This window comes from Rhinatrema bivittatum, chromosome 7 (assembly GCF_901001135.1).
Source record: "Rhinatrema bivittatum chromosome 7, aRhiBiv1.1, whole genome shotgun sequence".
Taxonomy (NCBI): domain Eukaryota; kingdom Metazoa; phylum Chordata; class Amphibia; order Gymnophiona; family Rhinatrematidae; genus Rhinatrema; species Rhinatrema bivittatum.
Window position 1 is genome coordinate 104751487 of NC_042621.1, and position 26622 is coordinate 104778108.

The 26622-nt window shown below is 45.5% G+C and overlaps 1 protein-coding gene across 1 annotated transcript; it reads right to left on the reverse strand.

Annotated features, from left to right (window-relative positions):
- LOC115095332 (chymotrypsinogen B-like) lies at positions 1–26413 on the reverse strand. The gene is made up of 7 exons (XM_029608858.1): positions 26324–26413; positions 21170–21273; positions 18396–18475; positions 7613–7694; positions 5764–5938; positions 2151–2284; positions 1–398 (listed from the first exon to the last, which is right to left on the reverse strand). Exons 1-7 carry the CDS (start codon positions 26379–26381, stop codon positions 237–239), a joined length of 795 nt encoding a protein of 264 aa, XP_029464718.1. The 5' UTR covers positions 26382–26413; the 3' UTR covers positions 1–236.
- Positions 26414–26622: the final 209 nt, after the last annotated feature.

Sequence of the window (26622 nt, forward strand, 5' to 3'; positions counted from 1 at the left end):
AAGAAGAGAAAATGTTTTTTTATTATTTTGCAGAGACATCCCTTCTGATCTGAAATTCTAAATACCAGGGAGAGGCGATGGCATTAGTTTTGCATGCGACTGTCCACAAGGTGTAGCTGAACTTCCATTTTGTTACAGCGCTGCCTTTGATTGGGCTGCCATTTGTCTTTTCATTCCTTAGAGATGTTTTAATGCCACGCTTCCTGGATTCTGTGTTTTCCTCGCTCTTTTTGTTTTTAATTAGCAGCAATAATGCCCCTGATCCATGGAAGTGCAAAGGTGATGCGGGCGTATGCGGCAGGAAGCTTCACATTACAGGAGCTGGATCCCCAGGAGACAATGCCAACCTGATTCCATACCCCACCAACCTTGATGACCAAAGGACCACCGGAGTCACCCTAGGAAGAGAAGAAGAACGTTATTTTATTAAACATCTCTCAGTTTCCTCTCATCTTTAGAAGGATAACCTGAGTAGAATGTTTGCTTGGTTTAAAGACATTACCCTCATGAATGACTATCAGGATGTTCTGTCTTGAAAATCTCTAAATCCCGCTCATTAAGTAAGAAGGTGACTGTTCAAAGTGCTGTTTCATAGAAAAGTCTTTAACTCTGGTCTTAACACAAGCACTCTGCTAAGAACTAAGACAGTAATTTTCAAAGTGGCACACGGGCACACATTGGTGCGTGTGCATTGGCACCCACCCAGGGACGCGGCCATTTTAGAACTTGTGCATATATATGATGTGTGCATGATTTAAAAAATAGCCTGGCTGCGTGCAAGTGTGCAACAAATTTTAAGTGGGTGCGTGCACGGGCATGCAAATCCTGCTTCTACCGCATAAGTCGGGGAATTTAAAAAGGGGGGCATGCCCACGCCATTCCCAGTGTACCAGCTCATCTACCAGTTTGCCCAGTTAACAGCTAGGTCCTCCAAACCCCCTGGTTTGATAGCCTACACTCCTTCCAGTTACCCAGGCCCCTTTAAGCCCCTGAGAAATGGCTCGATCTTTTTATTTCTGAACTTACCCCTCCTGCGTAGCAGAAGTAAAGTTAAGTGGCAGGGGGCCTCGGTGCGCACCAGAGCAGAAGCGTATTTACATGCACATCTCTCGGACAGACCCCAAAATGCCCATGCCCCACCCAGACCATGCCTACGCCCTGCCTCTTTTTGGAAACTTTGCAGATGTGCGCGCAGTGGGTTTTATGCAAATGTCTGGTCACTATTTAAAATAGGGTAGGCGCGTAGATGCGGGCAGCAGGCTTTTAAAATTCACCTTTTATGGTGTACTTATAAATCGTGCCAACATGGGATCTTTGCGTCTCCTACATGAGGATCTAATATGAATTGCATGCCATATCTGCTCAGTTTACTAGTTAAAATTCGCTTGAAGGTCCAGAAGTACCCACAATTCCCTTCTGCAGTGTGGCACTTGACAGGGAACAGCAATAAAATATAACTGCAGACAGACATATGATAAAACATTGACAACTGCATACATATTATTAAACAATGTGTAAAAATAATACAGCCATGTCACCCTGCGGAAACTAAACATCAACATAACTTGCAGCGGTGTAATATTGCAATATGGAGACCAAACGCAACTTGCAAAGCAAATTGCTGCATCTCATAATGGTAAAAGCCATTTGTAGGACAATTCTGAAAGCCTTTACCTGGAAGAATAACGATTTATTTGCATAAAATGACTTGTATGAAAATGATGTCTTTTACCCAGCTAAAAGCATCTATGGGTTTCTGAGCATGTGCACCTTTTGCCGGGTTAAAGAGATGCATGTTTAGGTCATGGGAGGAATACATGGGAGGATTTTCCAATGTCCAATAGAAGCTGCGAATACGTTAGAGGTTTTGGTTTTAGTAAGTTGCCGTACATTTCCCTTTGAAAACTGACCGCAATGAATGCAGGCTAAAATTTTGCCCGCTTACATTGCAAATAGCGTGGTTTATATAAAACTGTCTCCACAATGGTTATCTAAGTGAAGAAGGTGGTAAAATTATACGGAATAACTGAAGTGTACTGCGTAATGTCCGGAACAGGGTACGTACGTAAAACAGTATCCCCTATACATGAAGTGCCGTATTTAACATTCATCTGCTACAACTGAAATATACCATTGGGTGCCATACTTACATGACAGGAAGAAGCACCAGCTGCGCCCCCACAGATCATGGATTCATTTACTGTATCTCCCCACTGAGCCTTGCAGTCCTCCTCACTCACTAAGGGCAGTGATACCTGCTGCAGTCGGACAGCACTTTCGTATGCTATAAGAAAAAAAAATATAATAAAGAATTTATGAAGAGTCCATCAGAGGCCAGTCTTCCGTTTAGTTAAAAAGATTTTTAGCCTGCTTTCTGGAATGAAAACAGGCATACGAGATCACTGTGTCTGGGCGTCCCTCTCTGGATTGTGTTTGGTATCCTGTCCACATCAAAACTGCAAAATATGTAAGGGGTGACATTAGACTCTGATGGGAAGTGGAGGGATTTTGGATCCATGCATATATGGGCCGATACAGAAAAACTTGCGGGAGATCCGGCGAGTGCCTGCTCTCCCGGCACGCGCCCAGGCCACTCTCCTGGGCGTGCGATTCAGAAAAATAAAATATGTAAATGAGGGCCTGCGGTAAAAGGAGGCGCTAGAGACACTAGCGAGTCCCTAGCGTCTCTTTTTTGACAGAAGCGGCGGCTGTCAGCGGGTTTGACAGCCGATGCTCAATTTTACCGGTGTCGGTTCTCGAACCCTCTGACAGCCACGGGTTTGGAAAACGGACGCCGGCAAATTGAGCATACGTCTTTCAACCCACGGGCTGCGGGCAGATTTAAAATTTTTTTTTAAAAATTTTAGATTTTTTTTATTTTTGGGGCCTCCGACTTAATATTACTATGATATTAAGTCGGAGGGTGTACAGAAAAGCAGTTTTTTCTGCTTTTCTGTACACTTTCCCGGTGCTGGCCGAAATTAACGCTGCCTTTGGCAGGTGTTAATTTCTGTAAGTAAAACGTGCGGTTTCGCTGCACATTTTCCTTTCTGTATCGCACGGGAATGACTAATAGGGCCATCAACATGCATTTGCATGTTGTAGACACTATTAGTATGGGGGGGGGGGGGGGGTTTGGCCGCGTGTTTTCCACACGCTATTACCCCATAGCGCGTGGAAAACGCGCAGCCAAACGGGGGTTAACAGTGCGCTCAGCCTGAGCGCACTTTACAGCATTGGCCCAATAGTAAGCCTGTGGATGCTCGTGTCCCAAGAAGCAGGCTCTATAGTTCTGGGTGGAACTTCTTGTTACTACATTTATGCACTATAAAACTGCAAAAGATATCTCACAGGGGTAGTGTCTCCAAATGGGTTAGCTATGCGCAGGAATGAACCTCACTCTTAAGTCAGGGCATGTTGGATGCCATCTCAGTCTCTCAGATTTACTGCCAATGCTTGCATTGTGCCAATGAAGATTTCTTCTGCAGCTTATAGGATGTAATATATAGAGGCAACATATCAAAATACCCTTGGAAGTTATTTTCTAATCAGACCCGTGGCACCCAATATTATCTGGGATTATTACTCTTTCATGCAGAAGGAGGAAGTGTCCATGAAGGACACTGTTCCCAGCAGAACTGATATTCCAGTCTGGGGAAGTGCTGCCATAAACATGGTAGACCGTTGTTAATTTCTAAACCTGATGCAAAATAAACCGCTAGGTCTGTAAAAGCCATTACAGTTTGCACTTTGCATGTACCAGTGGCGTAATATATAACTCCCTGTAAAATATGGATGCTCTCACAGGTCATCACGAGGGAGTTGTTTACACAAATTTAAACATAACGCCTTTGTATGAACAGTTGTATCTAAAAGTGGGTGATGTTTGCTGCATAGGACTTTTTAAATACTTCACAGCACAAAAGTCACCATTTGTCTAATATTTCTCATTTAGAATGGCCCATATATTTGGAAATGGTTGACAAGTGGTTTTGCTTATGTAGCAGACCTAAAGAATCCCCTACTAAAAAGACTGATCCAATCCTTTGGGAGGGGAGTAGAGTGATGTAATTAGTTGGATTTGTGGGTTCTGGCTTCCCCAAGTGCGAGAAACAGATGGTATGCTCTGACCGTATATATAAATAAACCCTGCCACCATTTTAGGATGTGCATTCTTAGTTTAGTTTTCTTCTGAAGTGCCCTGCTGTAGGACAAGCTGTGTGCGCTCTCCCCACTTTTGATTATTTTAAAGGGAAAGGGACTCTGGGGTTCTCATGGACAGAGGTCTGAGGAAAGAACTGGAGACAGAGTGCCTTACCCTTAAATTTCGGTCCAGATTTTTGGAAACCTTTTTGTTGTCTAAGGAGTTTTTTTCCTCCCTTCCTGGCTCTTATTTGATTTCCATTTTGAGTAAGATTTGCTTCCCCCTTTTTTTGGTGCTCACTGAGTAGCCTAGGGCCTTGGGTCTCAGATTTTATGTTATCTAGAAGGAAGCGGTGTCTTTTGCTTAGAAAGCATCTGAAGATTAGCTGTCTCATCAAGAAGGAAGGAGTTCACATTCATTACCAGAGAGTAGGAGTTGGGAGTGTCGTTCAAGAGTAATTCATTACCAACCCAGGTGAGAACACACGTGGGAGGAGCGGAGTAACATGGTGCCAGCCCGGTACTGACCGGGAGAATAGGGAAGACTACAGGAGAGGTATGATAACTGGCACTTTTTCCATTCAGACGATTAATGGGGTCTAAATTCTACAATGGGAAGAGCAGAACTTTAACTTTATGGACTTTGAAGGGTAAGACATTACATCCTCACAGAAATTGGCTTGATTCAAAAGGAAGATATTTGCTGGAAGTAGAAGATCACAAATGTACTGGAAATTCTGATTGTACCTCAATTGGACTTTAACATCAATGAGCTGTAAAAGAACTTTTCATTTCATCTTAACAAGCCATCCAGCTTCCAGCACAATTATTGCTTCTATTTACCTTCATAAGATTAGCTGTGCTGACTAAAAGGGCATTTCAGGAGCTAAGCAATGCAAAAGGGCCCAGAAGTTTACCATCCCCCCCCCCATAGGAAATCTTGAATTATCCGAATGAATTGACATCTGTTTTTGAGAACTGACCTATAAAAATCTGAATTGAGGTGTTCCCCTTGGCCCCTACCAGGGACTATCTGAAGCGAGGTTATACATACTGGGGCAGATTTTAAAAGCCCTATGCACGTAAATCTGGATTTACGCGCGTAGGGGGGTTGTGCGCGCCGGGCCTATTTTCAAAAGACCCGGTGATGCACGTAAAGCCCCAGGACACATGTACGTCCCGGGGCTTGCAAAAAGGGGTGGGGCATGGGTGGTCTGGGGCATGGTCGGAGGCTCCAGACACAGCGGCCATTTGCCGCTGTGCCCAGGATCGAGGGCCGGCGCGCGCAACTTGCGCCTGCCCAGAGACAGGTGCAAAAGGTATGATAAAGGGCAGGGGGGGGGGTTAGAGTAGGGCTTGGGGAGGGGGAAAAGGTTAGTGGAAGGGGTGGGAAGATCAGGTTAGGGGGAACGGGGGAAGGCTGCGCGGCTCGGCACACGCAAGATGCACAATTGTGCACCCCCTTGCGCGTGCCGACCCAGGATTTTATAACATGCGCGCGCCTGTGCGTGCATGTTATAAAATCAGGCATACATTTGTGCACACCGGGTAGCACGCACAAATGTACACCACGTGCATACCTTTTAAAATCTGCCCCACTATGTCATAAAGTGTACGTACAATTGAGTTTATCTCGCCCCCAGCCAGTGGTGACCAGCTTTGTTCCTGCTGGAAAATTATCCACAGTAGCCAGGCAGACAGGAGATACGTGGTCATCGAACACTGCTGGAGAAGCCAGTTTCACCAGGGCTACATCTGTGGTTCCAATCCCAGCCCAATCAGGATTGATAAAGACCTAGTTAAATAAAAACAAACAAAGCAAAGGATCAGCAGTTAATATTTGATCACAGCATTCACACATCTGGAAAGCTCATTAAACTGCAGCTTTTTCATCTACCCAACCCATGGTGAAGCGGAGAGCAGGATTAGATTGGGCATTGAGCTGTAATGTTTCCCACAGAGGATGGCAAGTCAGGGGAAGGGTCTGCCAAAGGAGGCAACAGAAACACACATGGGGTTTGCATGCATTCAGATTGGGGCTGAATAGTTGTCTTCATGGGAAGGAGGGCTGTGCAGTACGGGGTAGGTCATTGTTGGTATATACTCGCTGGGGAGGAATAGAACCTATGTGCTATATCTTGTATTATTAATTATAAATAAGGAAAAAATATAGAACATATGTTGACTGAGTCCTTTGGATTCTGAAGCTTCTGACGCTTTCCCCTCCCCTCGCTGTTAAATCGTGGATTTGAAAGTTATTTCGGAACCATATAAAGGACAGTTTTTAAAGGAACGTGTCCTGGCAACTAAGCAGTCACCTGGATAAACCCCTTTGAAAATAATCTTGCAGCGCATGCAAACTACCAGACTGTTTGAACAGCAGGCCCTCTACAACATCATTGTGAAACTCATAATCCCTTCTCTGTTTGGAATAACCATTCCCATCAGGTGAAAGAAATGGACACAATGGACTAGATAAGTCCCTTGGTGCTTATTAAGCAAGGAATCAAAGAAGAGGGTGGTGGTCTTACCTTAGAATCACAGAATTTCCTGCTAACGTTATTCATTGACAGGGCCTTGTGATTATTTTAATATTGATTTTTAATGGGTATAACAGTATTGGGTTGTATGATGAGCCACATGGCTCTGAGATGCTTTCCAAATTCCATGGAAGTAGGGTAAGATCTGCCCTTCCACATGCCCTACTACAGTTGCCCCTGCTTTTCCACCTTTCACAGTTTTTTCCCAGGTTCATCAGGAATTTAGTGGCAATGAGAAATGATGCAAGTTTTATGCTCGACGCATCAGATTTGATCAGCCCATGCCGCCCCTGGGATGAATGCCCAACTACAAGGTATGATGAGACATTAAAAAAAACCTCTGTAGCTGTGCATAAACGGAAGTTTCATCCATTGCGTCTACACCTGTTCCCCTTCCTACTGCCACAAACAAGAAAGTAAAAGAGCCAAACAATGTTCTTTGCACAAAAAAAACCCAACTCACTCTCTAACGAAGAGCCGTGGCTTCAGAGAAAGCTGCTAGGTGAACATAAAAAGTTACTCAAGGAATTAGGAATCTGCTTCAGATGCTGTTCGTCTACAAAACACCTCTCTCTAAAGATTGTAAAGCAGTAAAGTAAAGTGTATAGAATGTGACAGGGACTATGCAAAAGGAATCCCAGAATATTCAAGCAAGAAGAACCACAGACAGGTAACAGTAATGTCAATGAAGTACATGTAAATGCCTTGAACAGGGAGCACATGCAACAGCATTGAATATAATGTGATAATAAAACAAACATTATGGGAGGAGACCAAGAGAAGAAGTTCGATGGCCACTGGTAATTATACTCAGTGTCTGATTGATGCACCCACAACAACTATCACATAGTATATTTAGAAGATTAGGGCTATGATACAGTATTGCTTGTGGATATCACAAAAATCCAAGAGGTTCATAGCTGACTTACTTTAGCTATGTCTATGACCTGAACTTCTTCTGAATTTATGAGCCGGTTATGTTCTCCAAGGACGACAAGATCACTCCCCGCACTGTAACCAAGACAATAAAACTCTAATGATTAGTCACTCTAATGATTAGTTTCTATTTGTTCTTTGCAACTTAAAACAGCAGTACAAACACATGAATGTTTAGATAATTCATCTGCAGTTATCAACAGTCATTTAGCCTTTCCCTTCTCCAACATTTCTCTTCTTATATAGGTTTGGAGACTGAAAATCTGCTCAGAGATGGTGCTGGCCTCAAGAGCATGGACAAATTTACTTTGCCCATACTTTGCCCTCTAACTACCCCATGACATTAGAACAACCGGCCTCTGGTCAGGGGTGGCAATGGAGTCCCCACTACAGTTGTGGCTAGATGGGTATCTCCCCCTTCAAAATATTGAATTGCTGCTGGCGTGAGGAGGGGGATGGGATCCCAATACTGTAAGTTTCCACATCCTAGATATAATGAGGCCTAGCCGGTCTTACAGTTGGAATCACTTATTTCTCAGAAACATAGCTATCAGATGTTTCTTCTGGGTCACTAGACTAACATACTTCTCCTTTTCCAACTGGAGCACGAAGACTAATCATCTTCCCCTCTAACTGACATAGAGAGTAGGCCAGTATTCATGCTGCCTCTCTCCACAAAACCTCTTTTTTTCTCAAATTCCCTTTTGATATTCCTTTTATAAATTGTTGAAAACCCCACCAACATGTGGCACCCCTATGCATTGACCACTAGATGTCACTCTCTATTTAGAACTTTTCAGCTATGAGCCTTCCACCCCTTTCAGCCCCTCCCATCCGGACTGCTGTGGTTGGTTGCCTGCTCCTGTTTTGTCCAGCCATTTTAGTGCTACTTGGAGTCATTTTGATTTAGATTCAGAACAGTGAGGATGTAGCTTTTTCACTCTCTGGTGAGGCCTCCCTACCTCATCAGGAATTGTATTTTTTAAGAAGTTCCTCTTTGTGCACACCCTGCCAGAGGGTTGACATGTATTTAGTTGTAGTGAGATAGATTTTTGCTGGATTCCCTTGGGGCAAAACGCTCTCAATCCAGAGGACTGAAGACCCATGGGCACCACTCTACTCCCTAGGTGGGCAAGACCGGTGACAGATCCTTTTGAGTGAGATTTTTGATGGCCAACATGTATCCAGACTTTTTAAGCAGTCATTGAGAGATTTTTTTCAGAAAGCAAGTTTTTGGATTTCGTTTTGTGAGGAGGTTTTTGACTCACTAGGAAACAGGGAGATTTATCTTGGAGTTCAAGAAGCAGATTCCTGAGATATTCCAAAGAACCGGGGAAGAGGTCTAAAGGAAGAGGGGAGTTAGTCCCATACTCCTTATCTGTCTGAGAGAGATTCTGAGGAGTAACAGAAGAGAGAGATTGAGTGAGACTTGGATGGGAGGAAGTCAGTCTCTTGCCTTTGAGTTACAGAGGACCAAAGAAGCTTCCCCACTGTGGTGATACACTTGGCTTAACCCTACTATCTGCTCCTGGGTTAATATCTGAAGTGGAGAGATTTCCCATGCTGAGGGAGTAAATGTCTCACTCCTGGATTTGTCTTCAATGGCAGAAAATCCTAGTCGAGGTTTCAAGTGGAATAGACACCTGTAGTAGTGAATAAGCAGTGTTTAGGAAAAATAATGTTTAATCTGGAGAGAAGAAGAAGAAGCAAATCAGCCAGCCCAGCTGATACTCCAAGGTGCCATTCAGGCAACAAACTTGTTGGAGAGGAGAAAGGAGCAGAGATCAAGCATTGGAAAAAAGGTACACAGGAGGCCTTTGGGGAATTCAAAACCCAACATGAGCCCAAAGGGAACCCAAATTCCAGGAGAGAAATGAGTGGCTCCCAGGAGGGTATACAGAGGAGAATCAGAACCCCCAGTTACATTTATAAATGTTTGGCTTCGATGCCACAAGGAAAAAATTGTCCCGTGCACCAAATTGTTTATCTTGAAGAACTTCTGCAGTAAAGACAGGGAGGATAACTTTCAAACAAATATGAGTGGCAGCATATACATGCATATATGGCCAATTTTAAAACATACGTGCGGAAATTAAATTAACAAGTTGATCAATAAATCCACCAATTCACTCAGTCCTTTTCCAGGGTTCTCCAGCACCCCTCCCAGGGTTCTCCAGTCCCCCCCTCTGGGTTCTCCAGCCTGAGCACTCCCCCAGTTCACCCAGTCAGTACACAATAAACACATTTAATATCACTTACACCAGGTAATTAGCAGGTGTAAAAATATGCAAGTAAGTTGGCAAATATATGTGGGTGTCTTTTAAAATATCAATTTACATGTGTAAGTCTTGGCTGCACCCTGGATTATACCTAGACCTCCCCTTTTTTATGCACATATAATTGGGAGTGAATGTTAAATACATGCGAATATTTGACATTTATAAAATATCAGTTGCGTTTGTGGAGCTACTTAAGAGTGTATATGGTCATTTTTACATACGTAACATGTTGAAAATTCATCTTTATATTTTATGAACACTACCATAATGTGAAGAGTCTTTGTGGTACAATTACAAGTCTAACTCCTGGGTCTTGATGGTAAATCCTCCACCCCCCCATTGGAGAATCCTTATTGTGACTGGCAAAAGTGAGTCAGGACTCAGTTCATTATCGAGTAGTGCCTCCCTGTCCTGAAGACTACCTGGAGGGGGGAGCTAAACATGTATACATTGGAGGAAAAGAGAGGAAAGGCTAGGAGAAGAGAGAAAGAGGGGATATGATCAGCATTCAAATACCTGAAAAGTATTAGTAATGCACAAGGAACAGATCTTTCAGTAGAAAGGAAATTCTAGAACAATAGATCATGATAGGAGACCCAAAGGGATAAACTCAGGAATAAGGTTAGAAAATATTTCTTCATAAAAAAAGTAACGGATGCATAGAAGGGCCTTCCAAAAGATGGAAGAGGCAAATATGTTAGCAGAATTCAAGAAGTCGTGGGTGTTCTAGTAACAGTCAGAACGGCCTCTGCATTCTGTTGTGGACAGCCTCAAAAGGCCTTGCATTCTGTTACGCATGGGGGTTTAGTGTGCCCTTGGGCCTCGGGCCGACCCCAGACGGATCCAGGACCAAACCGAGGGTTGACGGCGTGTTCCAGCATGGCTGACGGTCTTACCCTCTGCCAGGCCTGCAAGCTCCCATGTCCAACAACAGGATGATGTTGGAATGTGAATGGTCCTCCAACCATTCCGAGCCCTTTCGGACCTGCCGCTTAGATCGGCATGGAGCAGCAGGCCTGGCCTGAGGTTGAGGGCAGATGGGCCTTGACACGAAGACATGGCAGACTAGGATCGATGCGATGGCATCACAGACGAAGACTGGGGTTGATGCAACGGCATCACAGACGAGACTTGGGTTGATGCAACGGCATCACAGACATGACGAGGAACTTGATGAAGTCCAGACGAGACGAGAACTTGGGTGGAGGACATTGGCACTGTCTCTCAGGGCGCCCTACTCAGTTCACCTGCGGAACTGAGTCATGGAACACCCTGTCCCACTGTGCGCCTTACACAGCCCGAGGAGGCTGGTCACGGACCACGCTGAGAATGGGACAAGCGCAGGGAAGAATCCAGTTGAAGCAGAACTCCAACGACGGAGCCGATGTCGTCCGAAGCTCCACCAACGGCTGGCAGGACTAGACGGCTCAGGAGCACAGGACACCTGTCCACCTGCAGGCTACTCCACGCTCGGGAAAGACGTCATCCGAGAGAGCATGGCCTGACAGGTTCCAGAAGGCTCAGGAGCGGAGACGAGAATATCAAGAAGGGCAGGACACCAAGGAACCTAGAACATCAGGAGACAGAGGATCAAGACGAAACACCAGGACACCTGGATGAGGACCTCAGGCAACGAAGACATAGAATGACAAGGAATCAGATGAGATGAGGAACTCCATGGAGAAGATAGAAGACCTGACGGAGCTCTGGCAGGTAGGAGCCTCCAAAGTGAAGCAACTCCGATGCAAGGCGCAGACTGACTGACGGAGCAGCCCTCTTATAGGGCTGGTACAGGAAGTCCCATTAAAGGTGGGACCAGCACACTTCCTGTGTCTGGCCCTTTAAATGTAGCAGAGAGGTGCGGCCGTCCGCCTAGAGGAAGCAGGAGAGCTGTGCAGGACCGCGGACAGTGGCCTGCACCAACGCACAGAGCCAGAGACGCAGGGCTGGCCTGAGAAGCAGGCTTCGATGACGGCAGCGGCTCCAGCCGCTGCAGGAAGCCCCGGGGGCGGCTCCAGCCGCTAATCAGGCCCGAGGATGCGGCCTCCACGCCGCGAAGATGAAGACAGCGTCGGCAGCGGTTCCGTGCCGCAGGGGGAACGCTGAAGGTCTGTGGCTCCGGCTGCGGCAAAGAAGGACAACAGGGGCGGCCTCCGGGCCGCGTGAGCAACTTCAGTCCGTGGCTCCGGCCGCATGGGCAGGCCCGACGGCGCATCCATGCCGCGTCGGGGAAGCAGTGGCAGCATGGGGTGAGTGCCTGCTCGCGGGGAAACCCGCGGGCAGCGATTCATAACAGTATCTGATGTTAGATTTCAGAACCTGACACCAGCCAGTCTCTGTGGGTTAAAAAAAATCACAAAAATGGTCAAGAAGATGGAGTAGTGACCTGGCCAGAGTAAGAGCTGTATTTTCTCTAGCTAAACAGGGAAAAATACAAATTTCTCTCTTTCCTCTCTATGACCATCTGACTGCACCTGTATAGCCATAAATCTTTCACGCTTCTCTTCCCTTCCCTGGCAGACTCACACTTTGAACCCAAACCTTGGGATCAAGTAATACGCCTTTTTAAGAAAAAAATACAAACTTTTATTTCTTCTGGAGTTACCAGCAAGCAATAGCATATGAATACAAGATCTTTAAACGGATGAATCACTGGAGATAAACAGCAGAACAAAGAAAATGCTGTTTATATTTCCTCTTCTTCTATTACAGGCTCCAGATATTAATCAGGTGCTTAAATATCATAAGTGGCTTAGTCACTTCTTCCAACCAGCTATCGGTACTCCCATCCCTTCACGTAGCTCTTCTCATCAGTGGTCTCCAAAGCAGCTCAGCACATTCCCTCAGCATTTCCACAAGAATGTTGTGGTTCGTACAGTCCCTGTAGGCTGCCGCCGGGCATTGTCTAGGATCCTAGCGATGGCACACTTGTTTCCGTGGTGGCATGGCCCTGCCGGACAGGGTAAACCAGCAGACCCACCAGGAATCACCGCAGAAGGAATCTCCCGAGTCCAGAATCATAAGACGGATCCCTCATTCCCACTCTGGGCACAAACCTATATTGAAATAGGGCGCACTGCCCCTAGAGGTCTTCTCTCATACAATTACTTACAGGTTGATGCAGAAAGGTGCGTTTACCTGCTCCTGAATGCACGTTTTGTGAGAGTAAACCTTACTGCCAATGTAGCAAGGAGTTTTACATTCTCAAAATGAGCATTAAAAAATGTGTGGTCAGCGCAGTGCCCGTGCATGGAAATTCCATGCAAATGAGGACATTAAGCCTTCCCTCCCGCTGCAAAGAGGTGCACTGGTTGTGAGCGCACATTTTTTTTAACATTGGAAACTTTAATCCTGGTTAAAGGTAAAATTTCTAATGCTGGATCCATTGCTGGGGCTCCCTCCCCAAAACTGTCAACAGTGCATTTATTTTTGAAGTTTACCCGTGGCCAGAAAGTCGGTAAGGAACACAATAAAAGCTATGCTCTAACGGGCCGATACAGTAAAATCGCGGGAGAGCGGGCGAGCGCCCGCTCTCCCAGCGCGTGCACAGGACACTCACCTGTGCGCGCGATACTGTAAGTTAATTTATTTAAATTAGGCCTGGCGGTAAAAAGAGGCGCTAGGGACACTAGTGCGTCCCTAGCGCCTCTTTTTTGACAGGAGCAGCGGCTGTCAGCGGGTTTGACAGTCGACGCTCAATTTTGCCGGCGTTGGTTCTTGAACCCGCTGACAGCCACGGGCTCGGAAACCGGACGCCAGCAAAATTGAGCGTCTGGTTTTCAAGCCACGGGCCCATTTAATAATTTTTTTTTTATTTTCTACTTTTTTAAACTTTCGGGACCTCCGACTTAATATCGCCATGATATTAAGTCGGAGGGTGCACAGAAGAACAGTTTTTACTGCTTTGCTGTGCACTTTCCCGGTGTCCGGAGAAATTAGCGCCTACCTTTGAGTAGATGCTAATTTCTGAAAGTAAAATGTGCGGCTTGGCTGCACATTTTGCTTTCTGAATCGCGCGGGAATACCTAATAGCGCCCGCAACATGCATTTGCATGTTGCGGGCGCTATTAGGTTCGGGTGGGTTGGACGCGCATTTTGGACGCTCTATTACCCCTAACTGAATAAGGGGTAAAGCTAGTGCGTCCAAAACGCGCGTGCAAATGTCGGCTAACAGTGCGCGCCATCGGAGCATCGCACTGTACTGTATTGGCCTGTAAATTAGAAGCAGAAGAGATATGCTCCTATATGATCTCTCTTGTTCAGCCCCTCTCCTCCTGAGTTAAAATGTATGTTCATCCTGTATGGAATGCATATTTCAACTCAGATTATGCACATTTTAATTACCAATGCATTAGCACAGCATTAGCTTACTGCATTGGGAGTTAAAAACCTGTTAACCTAGGTGCTAAAACTATGCGATGAAATTCAGCACACAGACTGTTAAATCACGTTAAAATTAGTTGACTGTTAAAATGAGTTATTTAGGTTAAAATTAGTTAATTAGGTTAAAGAGTGAAAATGACTAAGGGCCAGATTTTTAAACTTATGCGCGGGGGTAGATTTGTTCGCACAACCCAGCGCGAACAAATCTATGCCCGATTTTATGCGCGCATGTTATAAAATCCAGGGTTGGGGCATGCAAGGGGGTGCACACATGTGCACCTTGCACGCGCCGAGCCCGAGGGGAGCCCCGATGGCTTTCCCGGTTCCCTCCAAGGCCGCTCTGAAATCGGAGCGGCCTTGGAGGGAACTTTTTCTCCGGCCCCCCCACCTTCCCCTCCCTTCCCCTATCTAACCCACCCCCCAGCCCTAACTAAATCCCCCCCTACCTTTGTTGAAAAAGTTACGCCTGCCTGCGCACCAGCTCGCCATCCCCCGGCACAGGCCTCTGTGCCGGAGGATTCGGCCCCGCCCCTGGACTGTCTCTGAACTGCCGTCACGCCCCAGCCCCACCCCGGCCCGCCCATTTTTGGAAGCCCCGGGACCCTCGGAGTGCGCAGGGGCAGAAAGGGGCAGCTTTTTGGGGGTTACGCGCATATGTTACGCGCGTAACCCTTTGAAAATCTGCCCCTAAGTATTCAACTTGGTCAAGTCCTTGAGCATTTATTTATTTGTAATTCATACATATGAGTTGTCATATCAAATGAGTATCCACAGCGACATACAGCAATGACAACTTACCACAAGTGGCAAATAAAAAACACATTCATTAATCACAGTTACATCAATGGATAATTAAAAATAATACAAAATAAACTAAATGAACTAAATTTTCAAAAGCATATGCACATTTAAAACGCTGTTTTACACGAGTTTCTAGGCCTTTAAAAATTACCCCAGTGGTTGTATGTGTAAAACCTTTGTACAAAAGCACATTCACTCCTACTTTACATGTATTTGCAAGAGGCATTCCCGGAAGCAGAATGAGTGTGTAGAAACCGTGCATTCATTTTAAACGAATTAGACAATTTCATCAAAACTGTCTAATACGTCATGGTTCAGGAGAACCGATATATGAATTTCCGATAATTCGGAAAAATTCGTATTTCGTGTTAGTGTGTACTATTTATTAGGGATGTGAATCGTTTTTTGACGATTTAAAATATCGTCCGATATATTTTAAATCGTCAAAAATCGTTAGGGGCCACGATACAATACCAATTCCCCCGATTTATCGTCAAAAAATCGTAAATCGGGGGAAGGGGGAGGGCAGGAAAACTGGCACACTAAAACCCCCTAAAATCCACCCGACCCTTTAAATTAAATCCCCCACCCTCCCGAACCCCCCCAAATGCCTTAAATTACCTGGGGGTCCAGTGGCGGTCCGGAACGGCAGCGGTCCGGAACGGCCTCCTGCAATTGAATAGTGTTGTCTTCAGCCGGCGCCATTTTTCAAAATGGCGGCGCAAAATGGCGGCGGCCATAGACCAACATGATTCGACTGCAGGAGGTCATTCCGGACCCCCGCTGGACTTTTGGCAAGTCTTGTGGGGGTCAGGAGGCCCCCCCAAGCTGGCCAAAAGTCCCTGGGGGTCCAGCGGGGGTCCGGAAAACGATCTCCTGCCGCGAATCGTTTTCCGTACGGAAAATGGCGCAATTTACGGAAAATGGCGCCAGCAGGAGATCGACTGCAAGAGGTCGTTCTGTGGGGGTTCCGGACCGCCGCTGAACGACCTCCTGCTGTCGATCTCCTGCCGGCGCCATTTTCCGTACGGAAAACGATTCGCGGCAGGAGATCGTTTTCCGGACCCCCGCTGGACCCCCAGGGACTTTTGGCCAGCTTGGGGGGGCCTCCTGACCCCCACAAGACTTGCCAAAAGTCCAGCGGGGGTCCGGAACGACCTCCTGCAGTCGAATCGTGTTGGTCTATGGCCGCCGCCATTTTGCGCCGCCATTTTGAAAAATGGCGCCGGCTGAAGACAACTCTATTCAATTGCAGGAGGCCGTTCCGGACCGCTGCCGTTCCGGACCGCCGCTGGACCCCCAGGTAATTTAAGGCATTTGGGGGGGGGGTTCGGGAGGGTGGGGGATTTAATTTAAAGGGTCGGGGGTGGGTTTTAGGGGGTTTTAGTGTGCCAGCTCACGATTTTCACGATTTTCACGATACTTTAAACACCCAAACGGCAACAATACGATTCCCTCCCCCTCCCAGCCGAAATCGATCGTTAAGACGATCGAGGACACGATTCACATCTCTACTATTTATTTATTTATTTTAAGTTTTTCTATACCGGCATTCGCGATGAGTATTGCATCATGCCGGTTTACAATTAACAAGTGGAGAAGGAACAAAAAATAATAATAAATAATAATAATAAACATTAACAAGTGCTGAGAAAAAGGTTGCAGTTACAATAAAACAGGGGAGTTACACAACTTGGAACAGAGAAAAGAAGCTAGGATTTTAACAGAGAGAACTAAGTTCTGGCATTTGCAACATTAATGAATTACCCTGTTGAGGTGGAGTTATTAATTACCATGTTAAGGAAAAGTCTAACGGGAGTTAATGTGCACCAACGTAATTAGTGCATACTAAGTCCCGTTAGGGCACACTAACTAAGTTACAGACTTAGTGCGCCTAGTTTTCTAATTTCGGAGTTAGTACACCCTAATAGGACTTAGGGAACATTAACTGGTTGATGGTGCGCACTTACTAAAGTTAGTGCGCACTAACAAAAAATGTTACTAATAAATTACAAAATGTGCCAATTGGGGAGTGGTTTGTTAGCTAGAGGTATGGTTCTACATTCTCATTGGCTGTCTCCTTACTGTGTCTTTAGAAGGAAACAGCCAGTTAGTGCGCTTTAAGCCCCGTTAGGGCACACTAACACTGAAATTATAAAACTGGTTAGTGTGTACTAACGTGACAGGGGTAGATTTTCAAAGGGTTACGTGTGTAACCCCCGAAAACCTACCCCTGCGCGTGCCGAGTCTAATTTGCATAGGCTCGGCGGCATGTGCAAGCCCCGGGACGCGCATATGTCCCGGGGCTTTCAAAAAGGGACGGGGCTGGGAGCGGGGCTGGGAGCGGGGTGGCGGTCCGGGGTGGTTCGGGGACAGGATTGTGGGCGTGGCGCCGGTCTGAGGGCGGTCCAAGGGCGGTCCCAAGTCCTCCAGCACAGTGGCCGTGCCTGAGGTTCGCACGTCAGCAGGCGCGCACAAGATACACCTGCAAGAGGCAGGCGTAAAAAATAAAATAAGGTGGGGGGGATTTAGGTAGGGCTGGAGGTGGATTAGAGGGGGAAGGGAGGGGAAGGTGGGGGAGACCGAAAAAAAAGTTCCCTCCAAGGCCGCTCTGATTTCGGAACAGCCTTGGAGGGAACAGGGAAAGCCATCGGGGCTCCTCTTGGGCTCGGCGTGCGCAAGGTGCACAAGTGTGCACCCCCTTGCGCGTGCCGACCCTGGATTTTATAACATGCGCACGGCTGCGCGCACATGTTATAAAATCAGGTGTACATTTGTGCGCGCCGGGTAGTGCTCACAAATGTACCCTGCTCGCGTAAGATTTAAAATCTGGTCCTTAGTGCGCACTAACACCGAAACAAGAGAAACGCAAAAAAAAAACAAAAACCCAAGGGAAAACCAAAATTTCCCGCGGGGGACTCAAACCGAAGCACGAACTGATAAAATAAAAAAATGTTCAAAAATTGAAAGTATTGCAGATAAACTTATGCATGAATAAACGTGTGTGTGTCTGCCTGCGTATATCCATCAATTCATGTGTACCCAATCATTTTCAATGTAGTCATACGTGCTTAAATCCACTTTGAAAATTATGGCTGAAAAAGTGCACGTGAACTTCAGTCCTAATTGCTATGTTATAAAATTGAGTTTACTATCTCTAAAACAGTAAAAGAGCAGAAACATCAATAAGATGCTTAAATGAACATGGAACTCTTAACTAACTTTCCAAATTTCCTGCACTCACTCCCTTTTGAAAGTGTGTCTGACTGACCTACAAGAACCCTTTGTACTGTACGGGAAGTAAAATGCTTACATTGGACCACAGTGAGCAGCTGTCACAACCCAGTATTCATTGATGAGAGATCCACCGCAGTAGTGACTGCGACCTTTGGACTTTGAAGAGACAATAAGAAGGAAAAATGGAGAAGATTAATTTACAAAGTTGAGGAGCCTTTTCTTTGCACATGCCATGTTCTCATGAAATCTAAAAACATTCAGCACATCCCTCATCAAAGCAGTTACCACCCAAAGCACTCCGGCGGAGCGCACTGTTAACCCGCGTTTGGACGCGCGTTTTCGACGCGCTAGCTTTACCCTTATTCAATAAGGGGTAACAGCGTGTCGAAAACGCATGTCCAACCACCCCCGAGACTAATAGTGCCCGCAACATGCAAATGCATGTTGATGGCCCTATTAGTTACTCCCGCGCGATACAGAAAGTAAAATGTCCAGCCAAGCCGCACATTTTACTTTCAGAAATTAGCGTCTACCCAAAGTAGGCGTTAATTTCTCTCGGCACCGGGAAAGAGCCAAGAGAAATTATCATGGCGATATTAAGTCAGAGGTCCCAAAAGTTAAAAATAATCAAAAATTTAAAAAAAAATAAATTTAAAATCGGCCCGCAGTTTGCGGGTGGAAAACCGGATGCTCAATTTTGCCGGCGTCCGGTTTCCGAACCCGTGACTGTCAACGGGTTTGAGCACTGACGCCGGCAAAATTGAGCGTCGGCTGTCAAACCCGCTGACAGCCGCCGCTCCTGTCCAAAAAGAGGCGCTAGGGACGCGCTAGTGTCCCTAGCGCCTCTTTTTACCGCGGGCCCTAATTTGAATAATTTTATTTACTGAATCGCACGCACAGGAAAGCGGGCGCTCGCCCGCTCTCCCGCGATTTTTACTGTATCGGCCTGTAAAGCAGTGAATATTTCTTCTCAGCAACCCACTTTTTTGTCTGCAGGAGTATTTTTGCCTTAACTTATGGGATGAGGTCCCTTCCCTACATTTCTGGCTTTTGAACTGTTTGAAATCTTTCCAAGCAGAGAGGTGATGGGGAAGACGATGTTACCACCTGAGGCTGTGTAACTGAGGAAGAGAATGTGACCGTGAGGGAGTCTACAGGAAACTCTCTCAGACTACCTTAAGGGACCGGCCACAGCTATCCAGCCTTGTCCTCCTTAAGTCCCAACTCAGCAAGGGATTTTGGGCCAAGGGAGGATCCTTTCAGCCTAGCATAAGAAGGGTCCAGAAGGGTTAGAGAGGCCCTGGGGAGCAAGCAGGAAGCCACTATATGAGAAAACCTGCTATAAGAACATAAGAACATGCCATACTAGGTCAGACCAAGGGTCCATCAAGCCCAGCATCCTGTTTCCAACAGTGGCCAATCCAGGCCATAAGAACCTGGCAAGAACCCAAAAACTAAGTCTATCCCATGCTGCTGATGCTAGTAATAGCAGTGGCTATTTTTTAAGTCAACTTCATTAATAGCAGGTAATGGACTTCTCCTCCAAACCTTTTTTAAACACAGCTACACTAACTGTACTAACTACATCCTCTGGCAACAAATTCCAGAGTTTAATTGTGCGTTGAGAGAAAAAGAACTTTTTCCGATTAGTTTTAAATGTGCCACCTGCTAACTTCATGGAGTGCCCCCTAGTCCTTCCATTATCCGAAAGAGTAAATAACCGATTCACATCTACCCGTTCTAGACCTCTCAATTTTAAACACCTCTATCATATCCCCCCTCAGTCGTCTCTTCTCCAAGCTGAAAAGTCCTAACCTCTTTAGTCTTTCCTCATAGGGGAGCTGTTCCATTCCCCTTATCATTTTGGTAGCCCTTCTCTGTATCTTCTCCATCACAATTATATCTTTTTTGAGATGCGGCGACCAGAATTGTACACAGTATTCAAGGTGCGGTCTCACCATGGAGCGATACAGAGGCATTATGACATCCTCTGTTTTATTCACCATTCCCTTCCTAATAATTCCCAACATTCTGTTTGAGGACTGGGAGTTACCTGAAGTTAAGGACAGCTGCATTGTTTGTTTGTTTTGCTTGGCACTTTGTTTTTCACTGTAAATAAACTGCACAAAAGGGAAACAGCCAGAGTCTGCCTCCTTATTCTCCAAGCCACTATCACCCAAGTTAGCACAGTGATTACCTCAAGCCCATCATTAGAGCTTTAAACTGGATACTTTTCACCTTCATGTACCAGTCCTTTAAGTCAAACCCTTTGTTCCCAATGCAATTTTCTTTTGGTTTATGTAGAAATAATATCATATTGTGTGGTCCTATTTTAGCCTGCAGTTCTGCATTTCCTGTGTATTACATTTTTCCTTGAAATTTTCATTTGATGGACCAGTCAATAGAGTCAAAAGTACAGTCGATATATGCAAAAGTCATTTAGACGGATAACGGAAAAGTTATCCATCTATATGGCAAAACAGGGATATTCATTGCCGTATGTGGCTACATTCTAGTCACATAATGAGTTGTGGGGCTAGAATTGTAGCTGCATTAATTGGGAGTGGGTGGGAGGCAGGTCCACGAGGAGCGGAGTTTGCTACTTAACCTACGCGGCTAACTCTGGTCAGGCTGTAGGGCTGTCCTAAAGTTAGCCGGATAGACATTTATATACCCTGCTCGTTAGCCAGATATGTATAGCAACTGAAAATGGACCCTCAGCCTTAATAGAAGGGTAGGAATGTATGTCCCAGGAACTGTCCCAAATCACAGCTTAATGATCTAACCACTAGACATCATGTTCTCCCTAAAAAAACAAACCAGTTTATTACTAATAAAGACAGATATTACCTGCAGTGACACCTGCCAAGGCCAAGAGTGAGGGATTGCTTCCTCCCCATTGATAATTCTGTTGTAGTTACTCACGACAGGTGTAATAGCGGGGACCCCACATTCTGAAAAGACGACAAGAAAGGCCACAAAGTTTGTGTGAAAGAGGTGCGGCACAGAGAGGGTAAAGAAATGATAGCTTTTGGGGATAGCAGAGGGCCTGATTCAACTGGAAAGAAAAGCTGTAACATTTTGCAAGTAACCAAAACTAAATATGGTGCACTTACCTTCACCGATATTCACCTTCCTTTAAAAGCCCACCCCCTCCCCCCATGCCATGGCTGCTGTGCCTCTAAAACCAGCCCATCCTGTGACATCGCCTCTGCTTATTTTCTTCTTATGATCTCAGGGAAGGAAGTGAGCCATGTTTAGTGCAGAGTCTGAGTTGTATTCATAGTGCTTGAGCAGCAGTTCCCAAGTACGCGTGCCAAGATCTTGATGAGGCTGCAGCAAACCTCAGGCACTGACCCGGCATTGTGACATCATGCCAAGCAACCAGAGACTGACCCGGCACTGTGACATCATGCCAAGCAACCAGAGACTGACCCGGCACTGTGACATCATGCCAAGTAACCAGAGAGCTTTTCTGGCAGCCAAGAGAGGCATTTCTAGCAGCTGTTGGTGGTAAGCAGGAACAATCATGAAGGTGGTATTGTTTGTTCTTAATAAATATGTAAATGTTTCAAGTTCTTATTTTAAATAATCTATAGGAAGGCCTCCCTCTGACTAAGCAGGGAGGATTGGTTGCTACATGGCACAGACTTAAAATATATTGAGAGAAACAGGCTAAACTGTAGCATAGTCTAGGGTTTTTAGAAGAGTTGTTTGAGGGATTTTTTTTTTTGGATAGGTCTCCCTTGTTTCCCCTACTGCCATTTGAATGAAGCCAGGACCGAACAAGTGGGGAATGATTCTTTTACGCCAAAATAGTCTACAGTAGGGTGAGCAGCATAATAAGTGAAACCCGTGATCAAGGAGAATGTCCTTAAGGTTCTTTAAAATTATGATCAATGAGTTGGTGGAGTGGACCATGAGTGAAAACACTCAAAGTAATGGATGAGCTCACTCCTCTGTGGCAGCACAGATTTCTTTACTCTGAGCATGAAATTATGGTACACAACTTCAAATCCGTGGTTCCAAAACAGGTCTGAATTTTATTTACAGGCAAAATCATTTACAAGCTGCTCCACAGGCACCATTGAGTGTACACAGCTAGCCTATGATCCATATGACCTGGGCCACAGGCGCTACTGAGAGAGGGGCACCCTGCTCCGACTGCCCAGAGTGGGGAAAACTGGAAGGGAGGGGAGCAGAGTAGCTCTTCTTTGGTGTCTTCTGCTCTATTCACTCCAAATTCTCTCCCTCTGCTCCTGTTCCCTGAAAGATTTGAGGGGAGGAGCTGGATTGAGGAGCAGAGTGATTGTCTACTGAATTGTCCACTTCAAGACAGGAGGGGAGGGACTGGATTGAGGAGCAGAGTGACTCTTTTCTGCGATGTGTGCTCCAGCCTCTGTCTCACTCGACTCTTGCCCTATCCTGCAGGCAGCCTAGTGGGGGTGAAGCTGGAATAGGAAGCAGAGGGCTGATCTCTGCCTAGTAAGATTCTTTGCACAAGTTGTGTGTTTATAGCTAGGGAAAGGGGTGAGTGTTGGGGTCCCTCAGTGCAAGGGGCCAGGGAAAGTGGAGAGTGTTAGGCTAGGGATTGGAGAAAGAGGAGGATAGAAGTAAGAGTGCAGGAGTTATCCCTGGAGGGGGAAAGACAGAGACAGAATATGTGTGTGAGAGACTGTGGTGGGGGAATGGAAGAGAAACAGTTGAAGCATGCACCCCTTACCCCTCAAACCACAATGAATTTCAGAGTAACTACAACTCAAAAGTTCCCAGGTGTGGCATTTGCAGGTAGGCGACTGGGCAGAGAAAGAGATTAGAGGGAGGGTTTGCTGTTTCAGACTGCATACAACACTATGCATTGGATGGAAATATAATCAGGCCTGGCAGAATCTTCCAAAGAGGGGTAAGTGCTGATCCCATTCATAAAAAGCAAAAAAAAAGATACTGAGTGAGAAAACTAATCAGTTGTGAAGGAGAACCATACAACTGATAAGTCATGTTGGACTTATGGCAAACAGAAAACTCTAGTGAGAGACTAAGCAGTGAATAGTGTTCAGAAAGTAGACAGATGGGTTAGCCTGGTGTATGGGGAGAGGAGTCTGTTGTGCAAAGGGCTTTAGCTAGCAGGCCCTATAGACTGTGAGTCTAGGTGTTAATACTGTTATTGTATGGCAGGTTTGGTATAAAGGTTCTGAGTATGTTTTTGGTAGGATTGTACGTTGTATCACAATGTGCTTCGTAATGGAGGGAGTTTGCTTTGCTGTTAATGAGACCTAGAATCTAAAAAGGCGACATCATCATGGCTTAAAGGCACACATGTCCTCTTTAATACCTACTGCGTAACAAGTGTTGCCCAGGTGCCACTGGATGGCATGTTTAGCCCTGTATTTTATGAGGGCTCATGGTTAAACTTTTTTGGGAGAGCAAGTCCAATGCTCCCCAGAGATCAGAAGGAGACCCCCATGATGGCGTAGATTACAAACTGGTTGACTGATAGGAGGCAGCATGTAATAGTAAGTGGAACCTACTCTGAAGGGAGAACCATGTTAAGAGGTGTGCCACATGGATCAGAATTGGGACCGGTTCTGTTCAATATCTTTGTGAGCGACATTGTGGAAGGGATAGAACGTTTGTCTATTTGCAGATAATACTAAGATCTACAACAGAGTGGACACACTGGAAGGAAAAGAGAGAATGAGACGTGATTTAAGAAAGTTTGAAGAATGGTCAAAGATTGGCAACTTGGATTCAATTCCAAAAAGTGCAGAGTCATGAATCTGCGGTGCGGTAATCCAAAAGAGCTATATGTGAGGAGTGAAAGACTGATGTGCATAGACCAAGAGAAGGATTTTGGGGTAATAGTGTGGCAATCTGAAGATGGCGAAGCAATGTGACAAGGTGATAGCTAAAGCCAGAAGAATGCTGGGCTGCATAGAGAGAGGAATAACCAGTAAGAAAAAGGAGGTGATAATGTCCTTGGTGAGCCCTCACCTGGAGTAATGTGTTCAGTTCCAGAGACCATATCTCAAAAAGACTAGAGACTGGATGGAGGTGGTCCAGAGAAGGGTGACCAAATTGTGTGGGGTTTGTATTGGAAGACTTATGAGGAGAGGCTGAAGGATCTAAATATGTATACCCTGGAATAGAGGAAGTGCAGGGGACATATAATACAGACCTTCAGATTGTCTGGAATACCCTCCTGGAAGAGGTGGTGAAGACAAAAACAGTGAAAGAATTCAAAGGCGTATGAGATAAACACTGTGGATTTCTAAAGACTAGAGGATGGATATGAAGAAAAGAATGCATGGAGGTAAGTTGCTGGTGTGGCAGTTACAACAGAAAAGGGGAATTGGATTTAGTCACCAACAGGGGGGGGGGGGGGGGGGGTGAGTTTCCTCACTCCGAAGGTCATCAAATCTCGATACGGTTTTGCAAAACTGTGAGCCCAGCCCACTTGGCCAAACATCCCGCCCCAATATCCTCCCCTTTTTCTCATTGCATCGCACCATGTGTTATGGTGCTTTCGCACGCATTAATAGCGTTTTTGCATGCATTAAAGGCGGTTTTTGCATGCGAAAACACCTTAACACATGCGAAAACACAATATAGCACTTTGATAAATGACCCCCTTAGTTTTGAAGCAGATAACTTAATAAATATATAATCATCCTACAGATCCAGACACATTGGGTTCTGTGATGGTTATGTTAGGAGCTGCCAGTTGTGAAGGTTTTAAATGTAAATATTTACACACAGTAACTGCTACCGAGGCCATGGCATAGGTGCTGGTCATCTTTCTTTCTGTGGATAGGGTGCCAACTTTCAACTTTCAGATTTCTGAGCACTCGGAGATGCTGTTTAAAATCTTCACCGATGGGCTTTTCACACATGCAACTTTTATTGCCACTCTTCTTCATTAGAAAAACACAGAAATGTGGAGGCCAGTATTCAGAAGCCATTTAGATGGATAACTGAAAAGTTATTATTGGTTTTGCCTCTATTACCCCCAGTAGGTGATTGCTCCATGCATCCACCTCCCTTTCTGTGAGGAAATCTATTCTGATGCTACTCCTGAGTCTACCCTTTTCTGCCTCATCTAATGAACTGCTTTACTCTGAAAAAGTATTACCGTACTTTTATTAGTTCAGGGGCTAAACTACACTTTTGGAAAACATTTTTTTAGGTCTCTGATTAAATCATGGACTGAAGTCTTTGTAAGTAACACAAAATAAATACATCCAACACATACTGAATATCAAGTATCTACAAGTGCACACCGTATTAACATACTGCATAGCATTAGATCCTCCACTATGATCATATAATGCTCAACTGCAGCTGGAGGGCTAAAATCTGGCCATTTCTGAACATTGGAGTCATCCCTCTTTTTTCTGTCCAGTATCCCAAAAACCTGTATAGTTCAGAAAAAATCAGGACTGTTTGCCTCCCTGTATGGGGGTGCTCAAGCACCCACAGAGCTGGCGCCTATGTCTCCGACCGCCATCCATTACCTTCTGGTGTTCACCCAAGTCATCTGTAGACCCCCTTCTCTGGCTGTCACTAACAGTAATCTTCAAGGCTTGCACACCCTTCACACCTGAGTCACTGCCTCCTGTCTGGCTAGGCCCAGCCCTTTTTTTCCCAGCTCACATGGAAAGGGTTTCCATAGATAGGTTTGGATGACCTTTTGGTAACAGAACTGGAATCTCAGTAAGAGTCTCTCCTACCAAGTTTCATCCAAATCTATCCATTGAGCATTCCCCTGAAATGGTCAGAAAGACAGACTGACACAGTGATGGCAATAGGCATGTTTGATTGATGAAAAGCACCGGATAGGTTACATGGTGTCATCCAGGCTAATGCATATTTGTGAGAATTAAAGTTTGGCCTTCTGCTTCTTCCCATAAACAATCTATAAAGTAACATCAGTTGCGGCTTAAATATTGGATATGAGCAACCTGAATAGAACAGTGGTTAGCTAGGAATCTGTAGTTAAATACTCACCCTGACTATATGCAGTGCCAAGAAAGGCTAGGAAGCAAAGAGCCCATAGGAAGATCATGTTTCTTCTGCTTGGATATGATTTGTTAGACTGAGAAATCATGGTACCGCAATAAGTCTCTTTATATACTGTACAGCTGAGCCTGTGGCCTTCACAAGGTGCTAAGCTGGCACATGCTATACTCATTCTGTACTGGAATAGTAACACCTGCTCACATTTCCTGCCCACATTTTAAAATTTGTTCTGAAAAAAATTCTGGAACACATTTAGGTTTTCTGTTTTCTCTTTCATTATCTCTTTA